At 32.7% G+C, this 19,350-nt stretch overlaps 1 protein-coding gene across 1 annotated transcript in view; it reads right to left on the minus strand.

Annotated features, from left to right (window-relative positions):
* LOC142328896 (band 7 protein AGAP004871) overlaps positions 1-19,350 on the minus strand; it is a 175,984-nt gene that overhangs the window by 101,459 nt on the left and 55,175 nt on the right. The window contains exons 2-3 of the mRNA XM_075373035.1: positions 18,186-18,295; positions 3,988-4,060 (exon numbers count right to left, since the gene is read on the minus strand). Of these exons, the coding sequence (XP_075229150.1) occupies positions 3,988-4,060; positions 18,186-18,295 (183 nt within the window). The remainder of the gene's footprint in view (positions 1-3,987; positions 4,061-18,185; positions 18,296-19,350) is intronic.

Genomic DNA, 19,350 nt, shown 5'->3' on the forward strand with positions numbered 1-19,350 from the left:
CAAAATTCCGTCGGGCAGTCAATGCCCGTAATCTCATAAGACATATTTATTATACTAGGATCCTAGGATTGGTTCTGTACAGGAACAAAAGCAGACACACATGCTGGGGTTAAATAACATCCACCGCCTTAAAAAAGAAAACAAAATCTTCATTAAAATAAAATTAATCTAACTGTTACTGTTGTGTTAATTAAATTATTATTAAGTTAAATTATTCACTCGCATTTCTTCTTGGTACACTCGTAATCTAAGTAATATTAAAAATTATATAGCGTCAATGCTCCAAATTTTAATATTACTTCATAAAAACGATATTCTTTTTATTTGAAAAAAAAAAAATATTTTCTAATAAAATGAATATGCAGTGTAATATTAAAAAAAAAACAAAAAAAAAAAACAGTTAAAATGTATTTTATATCCCAACAAGTTTTGCTAGGATAAATTTTAAAACAATACAGAGTATCAACATGGATGACAGCATCTGTTAGTTGGTAATACCGTAGGTAAATGCTTTTTGCTATTTCATCGATTCTGGAACGTTTACAAGGAGCTTTTTGTTTATATCCTCTCTTCTTGTCCGTGGAATACGTATTAGAAAATAACTGCAACGACAAATATACAGACAGCAAAATGGAATAGATGCCAAAAGGATTTATTCGTAAAATTCTTCTCGCCGTTTTTGTTACGAAATGTAAAGTTTAACCGACCGATCTGTAATTATTATTTAACCAGCGTTCGATCCTGTTTTAGACAATTAGTAGTTCCGACATTAGAATATGACAACTCTTAAATATTTGATCTCTTCCGTAACGGTGAGCTTAGCCTCATTTTTATCCCGCAATATAGAAAGGAAATCTAAACAAACTTAATCGGGTTTAAAAGATTTTTGTAAAAAGAAATATTAGTCGGAGAGTTGGAAAGATGTCAGTAATATATCATCCGTGAATTTCTTCCTCCAACTACCGCGATTCTGCTGACTGTAAACTGAATGAACACTGCTGTCACAAGCAGGTGTACTCGCATACCAAAATACGTATCCGTAAAAATTTATTTTTTGAAATATATATTATTATTTTACAAATATCAACGTGTAAAATATCAGTGTTCAATTTACTTCCTTAACCCGTCCTGATTATTTTCCCGGCGGCTCTTACACTGCATTTACTCTACAGATCACCAGGACTGCTAACACAGTCAGATGGAAAATTTTAATTTGGCTTCCTTTTAGTTCTAAATCAGGATGTAAATAAAATAAACTCAATACGCTGACCGCAGCGAAGCGGTACCACGTTATCTTTTACGCAGAAGGTTCTGGGTTTGAATCGCAGTCAGGCTTTGCTGTTCATACGCCAAAAAATCCATTTATCAACTTCATTACTAAAAACAAAAAAAGCTGACAACACAGTTGTTGGACTTTCCCTAACCGTGCGGGAATCCCGGGTAATGAACTTCCGGATTCCGCTGCTAAAAACACGTGTAGCCGACCGTCTTTCACCGCTCGTGTTACTTCTACCGATTTTATTAATTCTGTTAAGCAAGTTTTTCGAGGAAGGTGGCAAGGTGACCGGAATGCTACAGTAGATAATAAAATCCCAAAACTTTCCGGATATTATGATCACATATGTTACTAGCATTCCCGTCGCGGTTTCGCCCGCGCTATACGGATACAAAACTTATATTTTGGAAACGGAAAGTACAGAACTCTCCGAAAATTGGAAATAGTTTTTAGTAATAATGTGTGGGCTGTTACTCTCAGATTTTTGTTAATGCCTTACTTACCGGATAAAATAAAAAACGTGTAGATAAAATACGTATTTCCAAAATAAAACTTCAATGAAATCAAGAGGATATTGAAACTGTTCAAAAAATACTTTGCTCGCAACACAGCTACGTCCAGGAGTTTCATCATTTCATTTTTTAGCGTTGCAACTGTTACATATTTTAATAGCGTTACTTATTTGAATAGCTTCAAATTCAGATAATCAATTTACCTGATAAATTGAGATGATAAAGCCGATTTGAGACCTAACATGTTTTTCATCCGCACAGATTCACGTTGTCTAAGATCTTAAATTCTACTAGCGCTAGAAGTTCTTCGTTCTAGTCGACTTACAAATGAAGAACTTTTTTTTTGGGTGCACAACGAAGATTTCTTATTAGCGCCCGGAAGCAATGATTCTACAATAAACAAACTACTTCTATAACAACATACGCTAAGTACGTATAACGGATATATAAACATAGTAACAGAAAAATTAGAATAAACAAACCGCATAACAGAGCAGGAAAAATGGGAAAAAGTAAAACACAATATAAAGTACTAAAAAATCATATTACATTAAATAATCGAATGCAGATGTACGGCTTTAAGGAACAAAAAGGTACTCGATAACATCCTCATATCTTTCCTAGAATATCTCGGATGTTAGCTCTTAATTTAAATTTGCAGCGCAATGCCGCATAACACAGGCAGTCCAAAAGAATGTGGTGTATCGTTAGTTGGCAGTCGCGGTAAATAAAAACGGGTGTATCGATCTGACTGTTTAGGTGTCCGTGTGTAAGTTTATTGTGCCGTATTCGTAAACGGCAAATAATAACCTCCTCTCTACGATTATTCCGGATCGAAGAGGTTCATGGAAGAACAGTGACCTTGATGTTTGTCAGATGTGTTTCCGGCTTAATAGCGCTAATTTTATTCCTATAAAAGTCATAAATTGCTCTTGCGTACGTCGGATGAATGCGACAATTACTAACAATTTCTTCACCGTGTCCTAGGTCTACGACAACATGAGGGTGCGGTAGAGCGGCTGTCTCCCACGTCTCCCAGAGTGCGCTGTATGTAAAGAGCAGAAGATACAGATCCTATCCGGCAAGAGGATCAAATATATACGGGGAAGGCCGAGAAGGGACAGCTTGTATGCGGAGGTGACAGGGGTACTCGGGTTGCTGCCATCGATGAGGTATGTGACACCACCGATCCGGTTTTCAGGTGACCCCTATGATGAAAAACGCCCCCCGGGTTAATGCTATTGAGGCGGGTACTGGGGCGTGTTGTTTCATACGGGGAGTGTTTTCAGCGAGTCCTGAAAACATGAGGTTCCCGTCTCTTACGGGAACCTCACACACCCAATAGTGCGGGCTGCTGGGTGCAGATTTTTCCTCCTCTTGCGCAAAAAAAAAAACGTATATGACAGCCGTGTGGATCTCTAAATCTTTTGTTTTTGGAATTTCTTTGTAGAAAATACTCTTTTCCGAGATATCTTTTAATTTTTTCTCTAGTAATTTCTGATTTCGTAAGTTTAAAATTTCTGTTCCTGCTTTGTATAGGAATACGAAATTTAAGTATTTTTTAAACTCTTTTAATTTTTCTTTCTAAATAAAAAAAGGAAAATGTTTTTGGAAATTTTCTTATCGTTTATCCTTCAAATGTAGCCTAAGGAAGCCAATCTCTCTCGTGGATTGATGGTTTTTTGTAGGTGATTTAGCTGACAATAGAAGTTTACAGAGCTTGCACGAGGGAAAATGTATACAAAATTTTATAGCGTATGAAAAATGTCATGCCTGACCGGGAATTGAACCCGTGACTCCAGATGAAAGGCTGAGACATCACTACTCCGCCACAGAGATTGGCTTTTTGTTATTTTTAAAAGTTCTGCAATTTGTAGGGGCAGAGTGAATGTGTATATATATATTTATATATTAATTTGTTGTCTTCTACAGAAGCGAATATTTTCCTTAAAAATCTTTTCTTTCTTTTAAAAAGGCCATTGTTCATAATCGTCAAACAATGTCTATAGCGTACAACAATTCTGGATGAATGTAGTATTCAGATGATTCAATTTTGCACTTGTACACTTATATATCCGAATCTATATTTACAGGAATTTTTTTCACGTGCTTTTATTAGAAACACACTATCACAGATTTGGAAATGTTCTTTTGTACACTTTGTACAGATGTAAATATACAGACATAAAAGAAAATTACCTGGTCCTTTTGCCCCTCCGGAAACAAGTCGACCTAATCTGAATATAACAGCTCTCTCATATTCTTGGACGACCTGAAACAGACAAATAGAATTTTTGACCAGAATTATTAACCAGAATATTGATTAGAATAAGTGATTAAGGCGTAATATATAAATAGAACAATTTTAATATTAACGAATCAAATGTTTTTCCTATCGTAGGCTATATTCTGTTCGTCCTAATTCTGTAGATTACGTTACGTATTTCAATGTGAAGATGACAGCATAACATTCGGTAATATCTCCAACGTATAGTAGAGAAGTACTTCCTTCCTAAAAGATCAATTTTAGTATTCTCATCCGTGCTTTTTCATCGTAATATACAGTTAATTCTTCTAAGGATAAATCGTTATTAACCGGACAGAGTAACAGAGTAGGGTTTTAATAATTTTTTAATTATTATTTTGTACACCCAAAGGAAAATAAAACAATATTAAATATACCGATTATAATAGGAAATATATAAATATTTTTTATATATATTTATATATATTAAAGATATTTTGTATTACGAAATATAGATTTTAAATTATATTCTTTAAAGCAATATAACAATTAAAATCGTTCAGTTAAACGTAAAATATTTAAAGAATTTAATCCTTTCTAACGTCTACAAAAAACAAAATTCTGTTTGCATAATAGTTACAGAAATTTACACTCGTAAATAAAAAGAATAGCAGAAAGAATGATAAATATTAAAATTATTTTAATTAAAAGTATTTTAATTATTTAATTAAAATTAAAATTTTTGTGGGAGTAAAAGAAAATAAACAGAATTGTTTTTTAATGACAGAGGATAAAATTCAAACTATTAAAATTTACGAAAAAAAAAAATAGAGTACAAAAATTTAAATATCTGGCAGAAATCATTACACCAAATGTAAGTGAGAAAAAAATTGGCATGAAAAGTAGAAAAGAAAAAAGCTAGTAAAGTACTGTGCGATTTTTTCAGCTACGCCGGTCATGTAACGTATTGCATGTCTTTCTCGGCTATGCCAGTCAAGTTTTTATGATTATTTTTAAGATTTAAATATCAAAATTTGCAAATTTTGAATAAATAAATTTTTGATTATAGCAGTTTCCTTACTATGCGGGAAAAATTTATTTATAAGTGTTCCTAAGAAAAAAAAAAATTAAAGTAGAATTGTTGAAAAGTATTGAAAAAATAAAGTATAATTTTTATGAAAGTAATGAAAGAAAATTCCTTCTCTGTTTAGGTCCATAATACTCTATAATGTAGGTGTCAAAGCTAGTTTTATTTTAATAGCCCTTTAAGCGGTGAAGCGAAATACAAAATTTGTTTAATATTTTTAAAAAAACAGAACATATTTTTTAGAGATGAGGAATAGATTTTAAGAAACCATTTCCTTATAATAACCTTACATATATCTTCAACCTAAGTTGGTTTTTTCGCGATAACATCCGCACCGCCTTAATCGATTTTGAAATTAAAGATTATTACAATTAATTCCTCAAATATAAAAGTTTTGACCCAAATTTTCCTGAGATATAAGGCCAAAAGCAGTGCGACACACATACGATACGAACACACCGTACGAGTACATATATAAAAAAGCTTTTTTGGCTTAGTTGAACTAAAAAGGTAAATATTTTAAAAATCCCGATACTCTATCTTTGACATGATCACCGTACTTTCCTCTTTAAAATAGCTATTCTAGTTATATTCGGCGAGAGAGTACGGTGGAAATCGCCTACATCACACGAAGAATATTTACAACAAAAAATTCCTGTCATGTAACTCAAAATTAAGGCATTATAAAACTGCGGTCCTATCACAAGTACTATAAAGCGCAGAATAAGAAAAATATACGAATAAAAATATGAAGGGAAATTTACAAAGGTACAGAAAAAATTGGGAATTTTATGTGCAAAGAGCAGATTAAGATATTATGACCGACAAAACAATATTTTCACGAAAACTGAACGCAAAGATAACAAGGTTTAAACATATAGAAAAAGGTTTAAAACAGTTGAGCATCTTTAAAGATTTGATCGGGAAGCAGAATCGATAAATTGAAAAGACAAATTTGAATTTAAAGAATTGATAAAAGAACGAAAAACTGATACAAAGAAGTTTTCATAGAGAAAAAAAGAAAAGCATATCGCTGAATAAATGGCCAAAAGAAAAGAAACAAGCGAGAGAAAGAATGAAGACCTTTTAGGAAAAGAAACCAAATTACGTAAACATGATCCTTGCTGATCAAAACGAAAAAAAGGAAACATTTTTTATCGGTTTTAAATTTATTGTGATTAGATATAGAATTAATAAATAACCTTTTATATGTTTGCAGCCGAATTTGTGAGTGTAACTTTTATCGTTGTTGTGCAATGGAATTTTATAGCCAGACTATTTTATTTGAATTTTATATATATATATACATATATATGTATTATATAATATAATAATAATACATATTTTACTTAAAAATATTACTTTTATTAATCTTTTGGGTTAATCAATTGACTGTACAAACTTATAAATTAAATACACTACGTTTCACTTGGAATCCTCTAAAGTTCCTCAGGTGACAATGCGCATTCATACACACATACCAAATTCTCTTGTGTATTGTCAGCTGAGGAAGCTGACAAGAGAATTCCAAGTGAAACGTAGTGCATTTAATTTATAAGTTTGCACAGATGATCGGTTAACCCAAAAGATTAATAAAAGTAATATTTTTAAGTAAAATACGTCTTATTATATTTAATTCCATCCGATCAAGAGGAAAATATACTTAAATAAATTACATTTAAGTTATACATATATAGCAGAATCCCCGTCGTGGATTCGCCTGCGCTATAAGGTTACTTTCGTTTCCCGTCGCGGTCAGTATTTTATTTTTATTTTATGTTTTATAGTTTCAAGTCAAGCCAAGTCAAGGCAACCGATCACGTCGGCACATACAGCAACAGTTGCAGCGGCTGTATTGGTTGAAACGCCGCACCGTACACCGTCGCACCTCTTACAAAATTGAAATAAAAAAAAAAAACAAAATGATTATTTGATATTTATCGAAAAGTTTTTACAAGACCAAAATCTGCTGAATATCTCGTTAAGTACAGTAGGAAATGGAAAAATTTGGAATCGTTGTTCAAATTTTTTTACCTTTCTTCACCCTTTCAATTACGAACTTGGAAAAAAATAGCAACTTGTTTAGCAAATATTCACATGAAGATTACACACACCAAAAATCAAGTCGATATCTTCATTTATTACTGAGAAATTAAAAATACAGTAAATTTCAATTTTATTTTTACCGTTTAAAAAACTTCTTTCTTAGTGCGCACATATACCGTAAGGAGGAGAACGTGTACAAATGTTCATCAATTTATTTTCAGTAATTTTTGCTGGGCGTTGATGAATCGGTCAGAACAAGTTTCTTTATATTTACAGATGTATATATGTATAAAACAATTATTCACGTTATAAACAAAAATTTAATCGATTTTTACCTTTAAATAAATCTTTAAATGAGATTCCGTTCAATACTTGGAAAAATCTATTTGATAAAATGGATTTAAAAGTTTACAACTTCTTCATCTGATTTAGGATCAATATTTACGAGTAAATTGCACGCTTCCTTTTCTCATAGTCTTCAAAAATTAATAATAAGAAGAAGAAGAAGAAGAAAAAAATCACATAATAAGTCAAATGAAACAAAGAAAGCTTACAAAAAGCGAGCAAATCAAAACCATACTAATTTGATTCTTCGTTAGTAATGGCTGTCTATAAGGAAGGAGTTTTGCCTACAAGACAGACTGTAAATCAATATGATTACCGAGAAATTCTTGAAAGCTTTTGAAAAAGAGTTACCCGCGTGAGACCAGCCACCAAAGACAACTGGATGTTGCATTATGACAGTGCACCTTGTCACACAGCACTCTCAACTAACGAGTTTTTGGCAAAAAAAACATTCCTGTATTTCCTCAACCTTCACCTGACTTGAGCCACTGCGACTTTTTCCTGTTTCCGACTTAAAAAAAAAAACACCTCAAAGGACACTATTTTGGAACAGTAGAAAATATAAAAAAACAATGTAACCGACCGTCTGAAGGATATTCCGGTTTTTGAGTTCCAACACTGCTATGAAGAGTGGGAAAACCGTTTGAAGCGTGCGTGGCTTACCAAAGGAGTCGATGTATAATCGGATTGTAAATAAAAAGTCTCATTATTTTATTTACAGACCTCGTCGTACGTACATATGTTTTTTGGTCTAGATGAACTAGTCGGACCCTAAAACTTACAGATTTGCAAAAAAAGTTGATTCCCCATTTTTGACATGATAATTTTATAATTTCCCTTTTAATATAGCTATTATAGCGAAAAGTAATTAAATATTTATTTTGAGTTTTTTTTACACCGTAACAATAGATATATCGAATCAAAAATTTTAATTAATTTATTATTATTGTGAGTGTGAAGGAGGTAAGATTATTACAGACCGAGATCGTGCGTGAGATGCATGTACTTTGTTTTAAGTTTATTTTATTCATTAATTTGACAAACGGTCTTATAAACAAACTCTTTGTAGAAGACAACTGTATGAAGAAAAAATCAAAATATAGGACCGACCGATCGACTGGGATATTAAAAGAATTTACGCTTAAGATAAAAGTTAAAAACAATCGATATCGCTTTTGAAATTTCATTCGCATTTCTAGCTCGTACTTTTTTATTTGAATAGCTTTTCGTTACGTATCTTCAGAGTATACCTTTTTATCATTAATTTTACATCGTTAAAAAATGTCGTAATTATAATGAAAATATAAATAAGCTTTATATTATTAATATATCAATTATTTGTACGTATATTTTTTTTCTCCAATCGATATACGATGATAATATATCATCGTATAAAAAATACGATGATATATTATCAAAATTCTCTAATCTGTGATCAAATAAAACAGTAATTTAACCTTCTACGGAAAAAATTAAAATGGTTTTCAGTAATTAAATATTGAATATAGAGCTGGGTGTTGTCATTAAAAATACTATTTGAAACAAAAATTAATATAATTTTTAATAACTAAATCATAGTAACAAATGGTATTTGATGCAGTTGATGATCATATATATACATAAACACGAGAATTCTTTATACTAGAATAGAAAAATATATAATGAAATAAAGTGAAATAATAACAACTGCAACATACGTACCCTAAGGCAGCTAATAAAAGTCTAGTATCTTTTATTAAAACAAAACTAATTATTATATAAGAGATTTTTATCCAAGAACGTAATTAAATTTAGAATGAATCAGAATTTATTCAAATTTTATCATATTTCAAGTAATTTTTATTAAATTTAAAACTCGTAAGGTGAAGCCTGAGCGAGCAGTAATTACTGATTGTTTTGTATCTTTTAAGCGTAATTATTACAAAATAATTATATCAAATATTATCTCCAAAACTACTTCATCGGTTTCATTGAAATTTATATATGCTGAAGTAATGTATATGAAGTTACGCGTGTGAAAATCTAATTAAGATCGGTCGAGTTCTTACGTTACGCTGAATCGATACAAAAAAATTAAAATTTATCGCTCGACAGTCTCCAAAACTATTAGATCAATTTCATTGAAATATAGATGTGCTGCAGTAGTTTTTCTGATGTTGTGCGACTGAAAATTTTATGAAGATTTGTTGAATCGTTCTTGAGTTACGCTGAATTTAAGGTCGACAACAGACAACACAACCTCAATTGAGGTAATATCGACTGTGTATTAAAGTATTTTTCACACGAAAAATCGGTCTTCTTGGGCAGAGCAACGCAACAGTTTTTTTCTAGAATATTGTCCAATAATCATCGATCTCCGTGGTGAAGTGAAAATGTCAGATAATTTCTTCTGGAAGGCTTCTGTTTCACATCCTGGACAGGCATGACATTTCTCAAACATTAAAAGATATTTACACGGTATTCGGGTCTTTTCTGTTATACGTCCCGCGCTCTTTTATTATGCATTATTTATTAATCGTTATTTTTATGCATATATTTGTTGAGTTAGATTCTATGACTTTACGAACATAAGATTATCAATTTACCGCTTGCACGCTGCAAGTTTACAGTATAGAACAATACATTTAAAATATTCTACAAACTTAACTAACTAAAACTAACCTATATAATACTTTGAATAACGGAAAATTATTGCATAGTTGTATTAATTTTTGTGTAAAAAAACTAGACATTAAAATTGCGTATAAATATACAATACAAGAAAGCTATTTTATCTGTAAGCCGTACAGGCCAATACAGTTAACATTTTACAAAATTATTATCTGCAAGACTATTTAATCATTTAGTATGATGATTTAAATGATATTACATCATAATTTTATATAAGTTCGCGAAAAATAACAAAAAACAGGGTGCGAGGCACATAATAGAAAAGAACCCCGGTATTCCTAACCATAACATTGGAGTTAACTAGTATTTTAATCATGTTTTATATACATATATATATATTATTATTATTATACAGCTGTTTCAATCTTTTCCAAGATGTAGTCTCTTCAAGTCTAGTTCGACAGGTAAGCCTTCAACAGTTCTCGCCATTCTTGTCTGTCTTGCGCCGTCCTCTGCCAGTTGGTTCCAGCCACCCTTTTAATGCCTCTGTCCCATCGGTCTGGTGGCCTGCCTCTTGGCCTTTGTCGCTCTCTTGGACTCCACTCAAGGACCGCCTTTGTCCACCTTGTGTCACATCTTCTCGCGATGTGCCCTGCCTATCGCCATTTCACAGCTTTCACTGTTTCCATTATGTCATGCACTCTCGTTATGGCTCTTATGTCTTCCGCTCTTTTCCGGTCTCTCCTTGTATAGCCTAGCATTGACCTTTCCATTATATATATATATATATATATATATATAAAATTAATAACACAGACGCTTGACGACGGTTATTGGAAGGCCAGTACTTTGTCGAAATGATTGATTACACTGAAAAAACCAAATAATTAAATAACAAAGTATATTGTATAATATACTTATAATCTTATAATATACTTATAATCTTTCTCACATAATAACAATGTCCCGCTGCAATTGTAAATGTAAATATTACACGATTCATAAATTCAATTTTTCAGTGTATTTAATTAAATCCTTTGAACTTAATCGAATCTAAGGACTCGTAAAATAAAATTAACAAGCATAAAAAAAAAACAGCAGATGAGAACATAAAACCCTCAGTTTGAAAGGACAGTTACAATGTATTGTTTTACTTATAAGAATTGATCGATAGTTTCATAGCTTGATTAAATACGAAGTTAAACAGTTGTACCTTGCACAAGCCGAACAGGAACGCGATGTGGAATCGATGTATTCCGCTCTTCGACGATCACCTTGCAAGGGCACTCACAACCGTTTGCTAGCCTAGTCTACGCTTCACGCACGATTTTATTTTAGTCGTACAGTTATTTACTCTAACTGTTATTATGAGTAATCTATCCCACGAAACGAATAGGAATTATTTTGAAAGGGGACACACATTTCCTAAATGTATCCTAAAATGTTTGTACCCACTTTAAAAAATCTGTTACCGATGTTAGGAGAATCTATTAATTTTCAGCGAGGGAAAACTAGTCTTAATAAAATTTTGAAAGAAATGGGGTTTAATCGGGGTAAAAACAAAAACTAACCAAAAATTGTTAATCGAAACACACGAGATACAATTAAAACTCATACAATAATTAACTAATTTACAACGATACCGCCGAGAAAATAGATCTATTATTTACATTTACGAGGCTTACATTCAGTAACCGCATCGGATCAAAAAACCGGCATGACAACTAACCTGAAGATTTCACTGCTCCTGTATCACAAAGCCAGAGACTAATTATACGTATTCCACGCAGGGAATGTAAATTGTTTTCTTCCAAATGCATCGTTAATATATAAAATAAAATCAGACCACCGGTGATTATCATGATAATATGAATTTTGATAATTATGAACGGTGGTTAAAGAAAAAATTAATTCCAAATTTACCACCTAAAAGTGTCGTGACAATGCTTCTTATCGTAAAAAAGAAATTAACAAACCTCCTACTTTATCGTGTTCAAAACCTATAATGAAAGAACGGTTGACAAAAATGAAAATACCATTCACGCAAGACATGTTGAGAGGGGAATTGTACGATTCGGTACAACTTCATAAACCGAGACATAAGACGTTTCAAATAGATAGGTTGTTGGCAGACAGCGCTAAGAGTGCCGCTATACCAACCCGATCTGAACCCGTTTGAATTAATTTGGTCCGATTTAAAATCTTGGATTGGAAGCAGACATGTTACTTTTAACCCTAACGATACGGCTCGTTTACGGGAAGAAAGGTTTAGAATAATATCCAAAAAACATTGGGAATCGAAGTGTAATCACGCCATAACAATTGAAAATGACTATATACAAACAGAAGGTCTGCTAGATAACGGAATCGACAGTGTTTGTGTGAATTTACAAGAGGGAAGTGATTCTGAATCCGATACTACCGATTCGGAGGATGAAAATGAAGAAATGTTCATTCGTTCAATAAAAAACTGGGCTGTGATAAAATATTCAATTTTTAAATTACTGTACACCAGTACAGTGTGTAACATTAAAACCGTTATATTTAATTAATAATTTTACTGTTGAACGATATGTTCTTAAAACTGACTTCTAAGTGTAGAAATATAAATGCGATTTCATTACTTCGTAATTACATAAGTAATAATGAATGCGACTGGAGAAGCTGTTATCGATAATTGTGACGATGCATGTAGCTAAGCTTTTGTTCTCGGTGAAAAATCATACATCCAGTTGCCAAAAATGCACAAAATTGTAACCTTGAGCATCATCGTAAACAACACTCCGCTAACAATCTGAAATTGTTTGTCGTAGATCCAACGTACTCCTTTATAGTACTTAGTAACGCGTTTTTCGTTCGATCGGGGATAGCTTATAAGAAACAGACTTTTGTTTCTATGCGTTTCCCGCAGATACAAACTGCTGAAGATAAACTGTTCCCGCATTAAGAGATTCGTTTATTTACGCGTTCAGATTATTACTGGGTTACGGAGTAACATGTTCACACACACTTCCCGTAAAGAATTTTTCTAATCGGTCACAGCGGCACTACTTGTACCAGATTCTTCGTTACAAAATTTAAAAGTGGAATATTCCCTTCGCGCGCGAAGGAAACAACTTCCAGTTTCAATTTGTTCATTAAACGAGGAGAACTGCGACAAATCTATTTTGCATCACGCCGTTTAACGAAATTCCTTCCCTGCTGTTTAACGAAAGAGGTATTTTATAAACGCGTACGCAAAACCTAGAATTACATAAAATCCCTTTGGCTTAAAAACGAACATCATTTTGTCATCTGGCACGTCACGGAGTAAGACAGTTAAACCCACACCGGATGAAAATAACGAATAGCGACACATGGAGTACACGATTGAAAAACCCGACTGTACTGACTAGTATACAATCAGCGATATAATTATGATAAATAAGACAGTTTGAAATATAATTATTACATCGGCAGGTAAGATAAACATTATCAGTTTAATACTGTATAAAATTACTTAATTCATAAATAGTTTACGTAACGATATTAATAATTCAGAAAATGAATATTACGGTGTCCCCTTTCAATATAAGACCCGTGAACAACGATAAATAAATGTAAAACATATAGAAGTATAAATGAAGACTTGTAATCTACGTTGAAAAATATCTTTAAGTCTCGTGTGTTCTTCGTAAAGTAATAGGATATTGGTGTAGTACCTTATGTGTACTTCTTCCTGTACAACAAGAATAGGGCAGAAAGCGCCTGAACCGATATTTTTTAATAATTGTATTTCGATGTTTACATTCTACAGCCGAGTCGAAATGTACAGCTTGCTCTTCAACCTTTTTCTCAACAAGTCGCTTAACATCTTAGGCGATAAGTTACTACGTACTTAAGTAATTTATATTAAAAAAAAATTTCAACGTGGAGTTAAAAATTTAAAAAGGTCTCATTTTATTCACTAATCGATCTTCTGCTGGTATTTGCAATTATATTTCTACTATATATTTCTTAGAAATTTTACACACACACACACACACAAACGCGCGTGCGCGCAGAGAGAGAGAGAGAAAGAGAGACGTACATTGTTTTAATGAAAAAAGGTTTACTGTATCATGCAGTATAAAATAGGCTTCTAAATAAAATCCAGTTATTCAGTTCACATCACAATCATTATATAATTTCCGTACGGCTTTGACGGTTTTAAATAAGCTGAATTAAATAACGATTGACAGGTTGTTCATCGTTGTATAGAAATAAAACTAAGTAGATATTCAAACGTAATTCATTATTCATAAATAAGTAATAGTAATTCACAAATTATAAATTCGTAATTAACGCACGGATGCTTCAAATATTTTTCAAACATATTATTAGGTAATTAATATTGACAAAGTGCGTGTAAATAATAGTTTACAAAAATAGATTTTAACATTTAATAGGAAACGATAAAATTTTAAAACAAATCTTAACTTTGCGATAATTAAAATTTCGACAAAATTTTATCGATAACAATTGTTAATTCCATCAAGATATTTAATTAAAATATTTCATTAAAGGGAATTATTTTTTTCTTAACATACTTTAACTTTTTCGATAATTCTAGCGTATAGACAGGAGTTTAAAGAATAAGAAACATGTAATTTTACTTTCCTGTCGAGATAGCTCTGTAGCAGAGCTCTAGAATGAAAAGTATAGTAATCGGTCCAATTTGGGCATAAGTGGTTTTCACCGGATCTTGACGTTTTGACACCTGAGGAACCCAAAAAACAATAAAACTGGATGAAAATTTTCCAGATGTTAATGTTCGTATGTACTTGTGTGTGTTCGTTGTCGGCCTCTAAATCACCTTATATCTCCAGAAATACTGGACTGATTTTAACGAAACTTGGTCAGATTACTTCTACCAGGGTAAGTCAATTATTATCCGCAATTTAGTTATATTTTTGTTTATGTTGGTAGTACTGTCGTGTTGCGTAGACGATGCATGTGTGCTTTAATTGTTGTTATGTCTGTTCAGGTTTCATGCTGCTAGGTTAGTTCCATTATCGCTGCCGAGCCGTTAATCATGGCTGCTCCGCTTTCTGTTTACACCAAAGAAGAGCAACGTTCAACGATCCGTTATTGTATCAGGGACCGAAATTCATCGAAGACTTTCGGTACAGTAAGGGAACAGTGTGTTGCTGCAACGGAGCGTCTACGAATGGATTGAAAAATTGAAAAACGGTCGCATAAGTATTACGCACGACGAAGGAGCCGGTCGACCGTTTACCGTCACAAATGAGGAAAACATTCCGCGTGCACGTGGCACGGTTTTCTTAGACAGACGAGTAACTATCGATGAAGCGGCACATCGTTTGCAAATTAGTCACGGTTCTACCTACGAAATCATCTCCAACAGACTTGGGTTCATAAAATCTGTGCAAGACGGGTCCCAAAACAACTCACACAATCGCATAAACAAACGCGCTTGGACATCTTCCAAAAACATTTAGATCGCTACGGTAACGAACGGGACATCTTCTTAGACAGAATCATCACCGGTGACGAAACGCGGATCCATCATTACGAGCGGAGAGTAAACGTCAGAGTATGGAATGGAAACATCCAAATTCGCCTTGCAAAGAAGCGTTCAAGACCCAACCGTCCGCAGGAAAAACTGATCCTTACGGTTTTTTGGGACTCACAAGGCCCAGTACTGGAACATTATGAAGAAAGGGGCACGACAATAAACAGTGCGCGTTACAGTGAGATGCTTACTGCCAAGCTGAAGCCTGGGATTCGAAGCAAACGCCGAGGACTGCTGTCGAAAGATGTTGTGATGTTGCACGACAATGCCCGTTTGCATACTGCTGCCCACACTAATGAAACACAAGAGAAACTCAATTTTGAAGTATCGGTTCATCCTCTGTATAGTCCTGATCTTGCCCCTTCTGACTACCGCTTGTTTGGTCCACTCAAAGAGGCAATAAGGGGCCGTCGATTTACTTTGGACGAAACAGTGAAAGAAGCGGTGCATTCTTGGCTCGCAGTTCAACCGAAAACCTTCTTTTACGAGGATATCAGGAAGCTTGTGTAACGATGGCCCAAGTGCGTTAAAATGCAAGAGGACTATGTGGAAAAATGATGTACATGTAAGATTCTTATTTGTTTTGCAATAAAATGTATAACTACAATGCGGATAATAATTGACTTACCCTCGTACATATGATGCATTGATGCTATTAAAAGGTCGAGGGGATGAGTCTGTAGAACAAGGTCATCCTCAGTATCTCGAGATTTCGCCTAGTTATGATCATATTCTTCTTACGTAAACTTGTTAGGGATTAAAAAAGAACAATAATCGCAAGAAAACATTTTTGTAAAATTGCACCCCCACCCAAAAATGCTGTTGTAGACATCTGTTACATTGTGACGTCACAGGAGGTGAGCGGTAGAATTATATAAATGAACAACATCTAAAGTGTAAAATAATAACTCGGCCTGTCCGGGTTTCAAATTTCATCGCCCGGTCGACTAGATACCTGGTGCGTTAAGCCTCGCGGCTACACCAGTCTGACGATCGTACAAGCAAAATTTGTTGTATATAAGTTTTGAAATTATTAGTTTAGTTAATGCTGACCGTCGCCGCTGTTACCGCCACACCCGAGCGAATTAAATAAGGTATGCGCGCGCAGTTTAATTAGAATCACTGACTTAAATAAAGGAAAAAGTATTCTATTTAAATAAAACGATAAACGTTTTAAACCAGTTGTGTGGTAAAACGTGTATCAGAAAAAACTGTGTCGTCAGCTTTTTTCTGCTTTCACTTGTACGTGAACGTAACCTAACTTCTTGTATTCTCGTATCAATGCGTTTCAAGAATCTTTTGGTCGGGCCGTACCCCCTGGAATAAATCATTCTTATTGCTGTTTTATCTCAAAATAAACTTTTAAACATATAATTAAAAAAAACCGCGACTTGTTCCATCTTCAAATCTGTTTCGTCGTTCAACGGACGACTTATAGCCTGCGGTAATGCTCCAACAATCGGATCGACTGTAATTCACCGTATACAGCATAAAGTTCATACCGGATAAATTTGGAGCGCCAAATGGCTGGATACAGATCACAATCGTCAACTATTATGTTTAGCGGTTTTTCCTGGGCAACGTAAAAGAATTAAAGTTTATTATTTATAAAGAACTAAGGTGTAAATGCCTTAGTAAAGTAAATTCTACTCGTCGATTTCCACCGATCGAATTCTTAAATACGTATCGATTTAATGGGAATATCGTACATTTATTCTTCCAGTTAACATACAACAGCTCACTGATACTTGCAGAATATTCCTTGACCCTATACTATATCCAGAGGAAATCAAAACTATTCTAATTAAGTAACTTTTTTTATCGATATTTTCTTACCGCATCAACATTTATCTTTTTAAGTACATAATATAAGTTGAAAAATAAGAAATGATTTTAATATTTCTTTGTTTTGTAGAAATTCCACAGCAATTTTCGTTTTAACTAACATCACAAATCAAAATTATTAGCGATATGACCCGCGGATTAGATTTGAATAAGCGGTTAACTAATATAAGTTATTCAAGAGCTAAAGTAACAATAACGCCATTTTTAATGTAATCGGTCTGATGTACTGACCTTTAAATAACGATAATTTACAACGCCTTACAATACTCAATAAATGATTAACAATTGCGTAGATATAAATCATTTTTTTAAGAATGCTGAGAGATGATCTAAAAAAAAGGATAAGAATTGTTTAAAAATTTGCTACCTTCCTTACTTTTATTAGGTTTTTTAAGCATTTCTTTTATCGTTATACAATCGTTTTTTTCTATTTTTTTTAGTACGAATATTACAGATTCAAATTACTACACGTTACAAAAAAAAGGTTCATCTTTTGAACATAAATTAAGCAATTCGATTAAAAAAAATTATTCTATTTTATCTCGTGTAAAAAATTAATTTCTAAGAGAACATAAACAGAGTTTTTTTTTTATCGTATAAATGCAAATATGAATGTAAGATATTTTAAATGAAAGAAGAATAAAATAAACGTTTAAAAAACTTACCTTAAAGCATACAAATAATGAGAACGGTAAGGTGCAAATAACAAGAACCCAAGATAAAGCTGTCAGAATTCGTCCGCAGATTCCAGAATCGACCGGTTCAGAATCCTCGGCTGAAACAAAAATTGAAAATAATTTATGTTTTTATAAAACAAGATTAAGCGTACAAGTCGATTAGACTTCAGTTATATTTGTTATTTACATCGGCGTTCAAAAAGGAACGGAATATTATGAAACGCGTGCACGTATTGATTTTTTGATACGTGGTATCTTCTGAAATGAGCAATATTTTTAATGGAGTTTCTTGCATTTGTTAATGCGACTGAAAGCCTTATCCGATAAAATTATATAAAACCATCACTACGGTTTCGAAAGTATAAAAAAGAAATCGGCTATTCGTTTTATTATTTATTAAAAAAAAATAATAAAAACATAATTCACATAAAGTAACACGTATTCTCCTGAAATTTCAATTTAATTATAATCAAGTGTTCTTGAAGGTAAAAATCTTTTCTACTACCCAAAAGTGAACCGACTTTCTATCAAAATACCGAAAATGTTTCGTTCGAAATATTTCAAATTTATTTTCTTTAAATTCATTCGATTAATTCGTTATTCCTCCAAAATCTTTTATCAAAAAACTTTCTCCTCTGACAATAAATTACAAAAAATTGTTCCGGTTAGGCGGGGGAGGAATAAATTTCAAAATCGAAATTATGATAGGCGTAGCTAAAATTTTTAATGTTGTAAACTATTAAAATATATTTAATTCGTGTGTTGCAAAAATTTACTAAACAAGTTTCATTAAAACGGGTTTAGACATTCATTCTTACTACCTACAACAAAAGGAAATAGACAAAAATCAAGGAATATGATTTATCGTGACAATAATCGTAAATAAAATATTTTTATATCGCTAAATAATGGATCAAGGTTATATAGCTGTTTTATTACGGTCAAAATTTTTTATCGCGTCCCTTTTGGAACGCAAGGATATAACGGATGAAAACAGAGATAAGTTGAAAATAAAGCGCGTTCTTATGAATTTACTGACAAAACTATAACTTTACATTAAACGTACAGGTAATGCTTGCCAGGAAACGTATCGTTTGTCTACTTCTAAAAAATTTTATATTAAATCTTTGATATTTATATAACGGATTGCGCA

Source organism: Lycorma delicatula, chromosome 8 (genome assembly GCF_047948215.1).
Source record: "Lycorma delicatula isolate Av1 chromosome 8, ASM4794821v1, whole genome shotgun sequence".
In the NCBI taxonomy this organism is placed as follows: domain Eukaryota; kingdom Metazoa; phylum Arthropoda; class Insecta; order Hemiptera; family Fulgoridae; genus Lycorma; species Lycorma delicatula.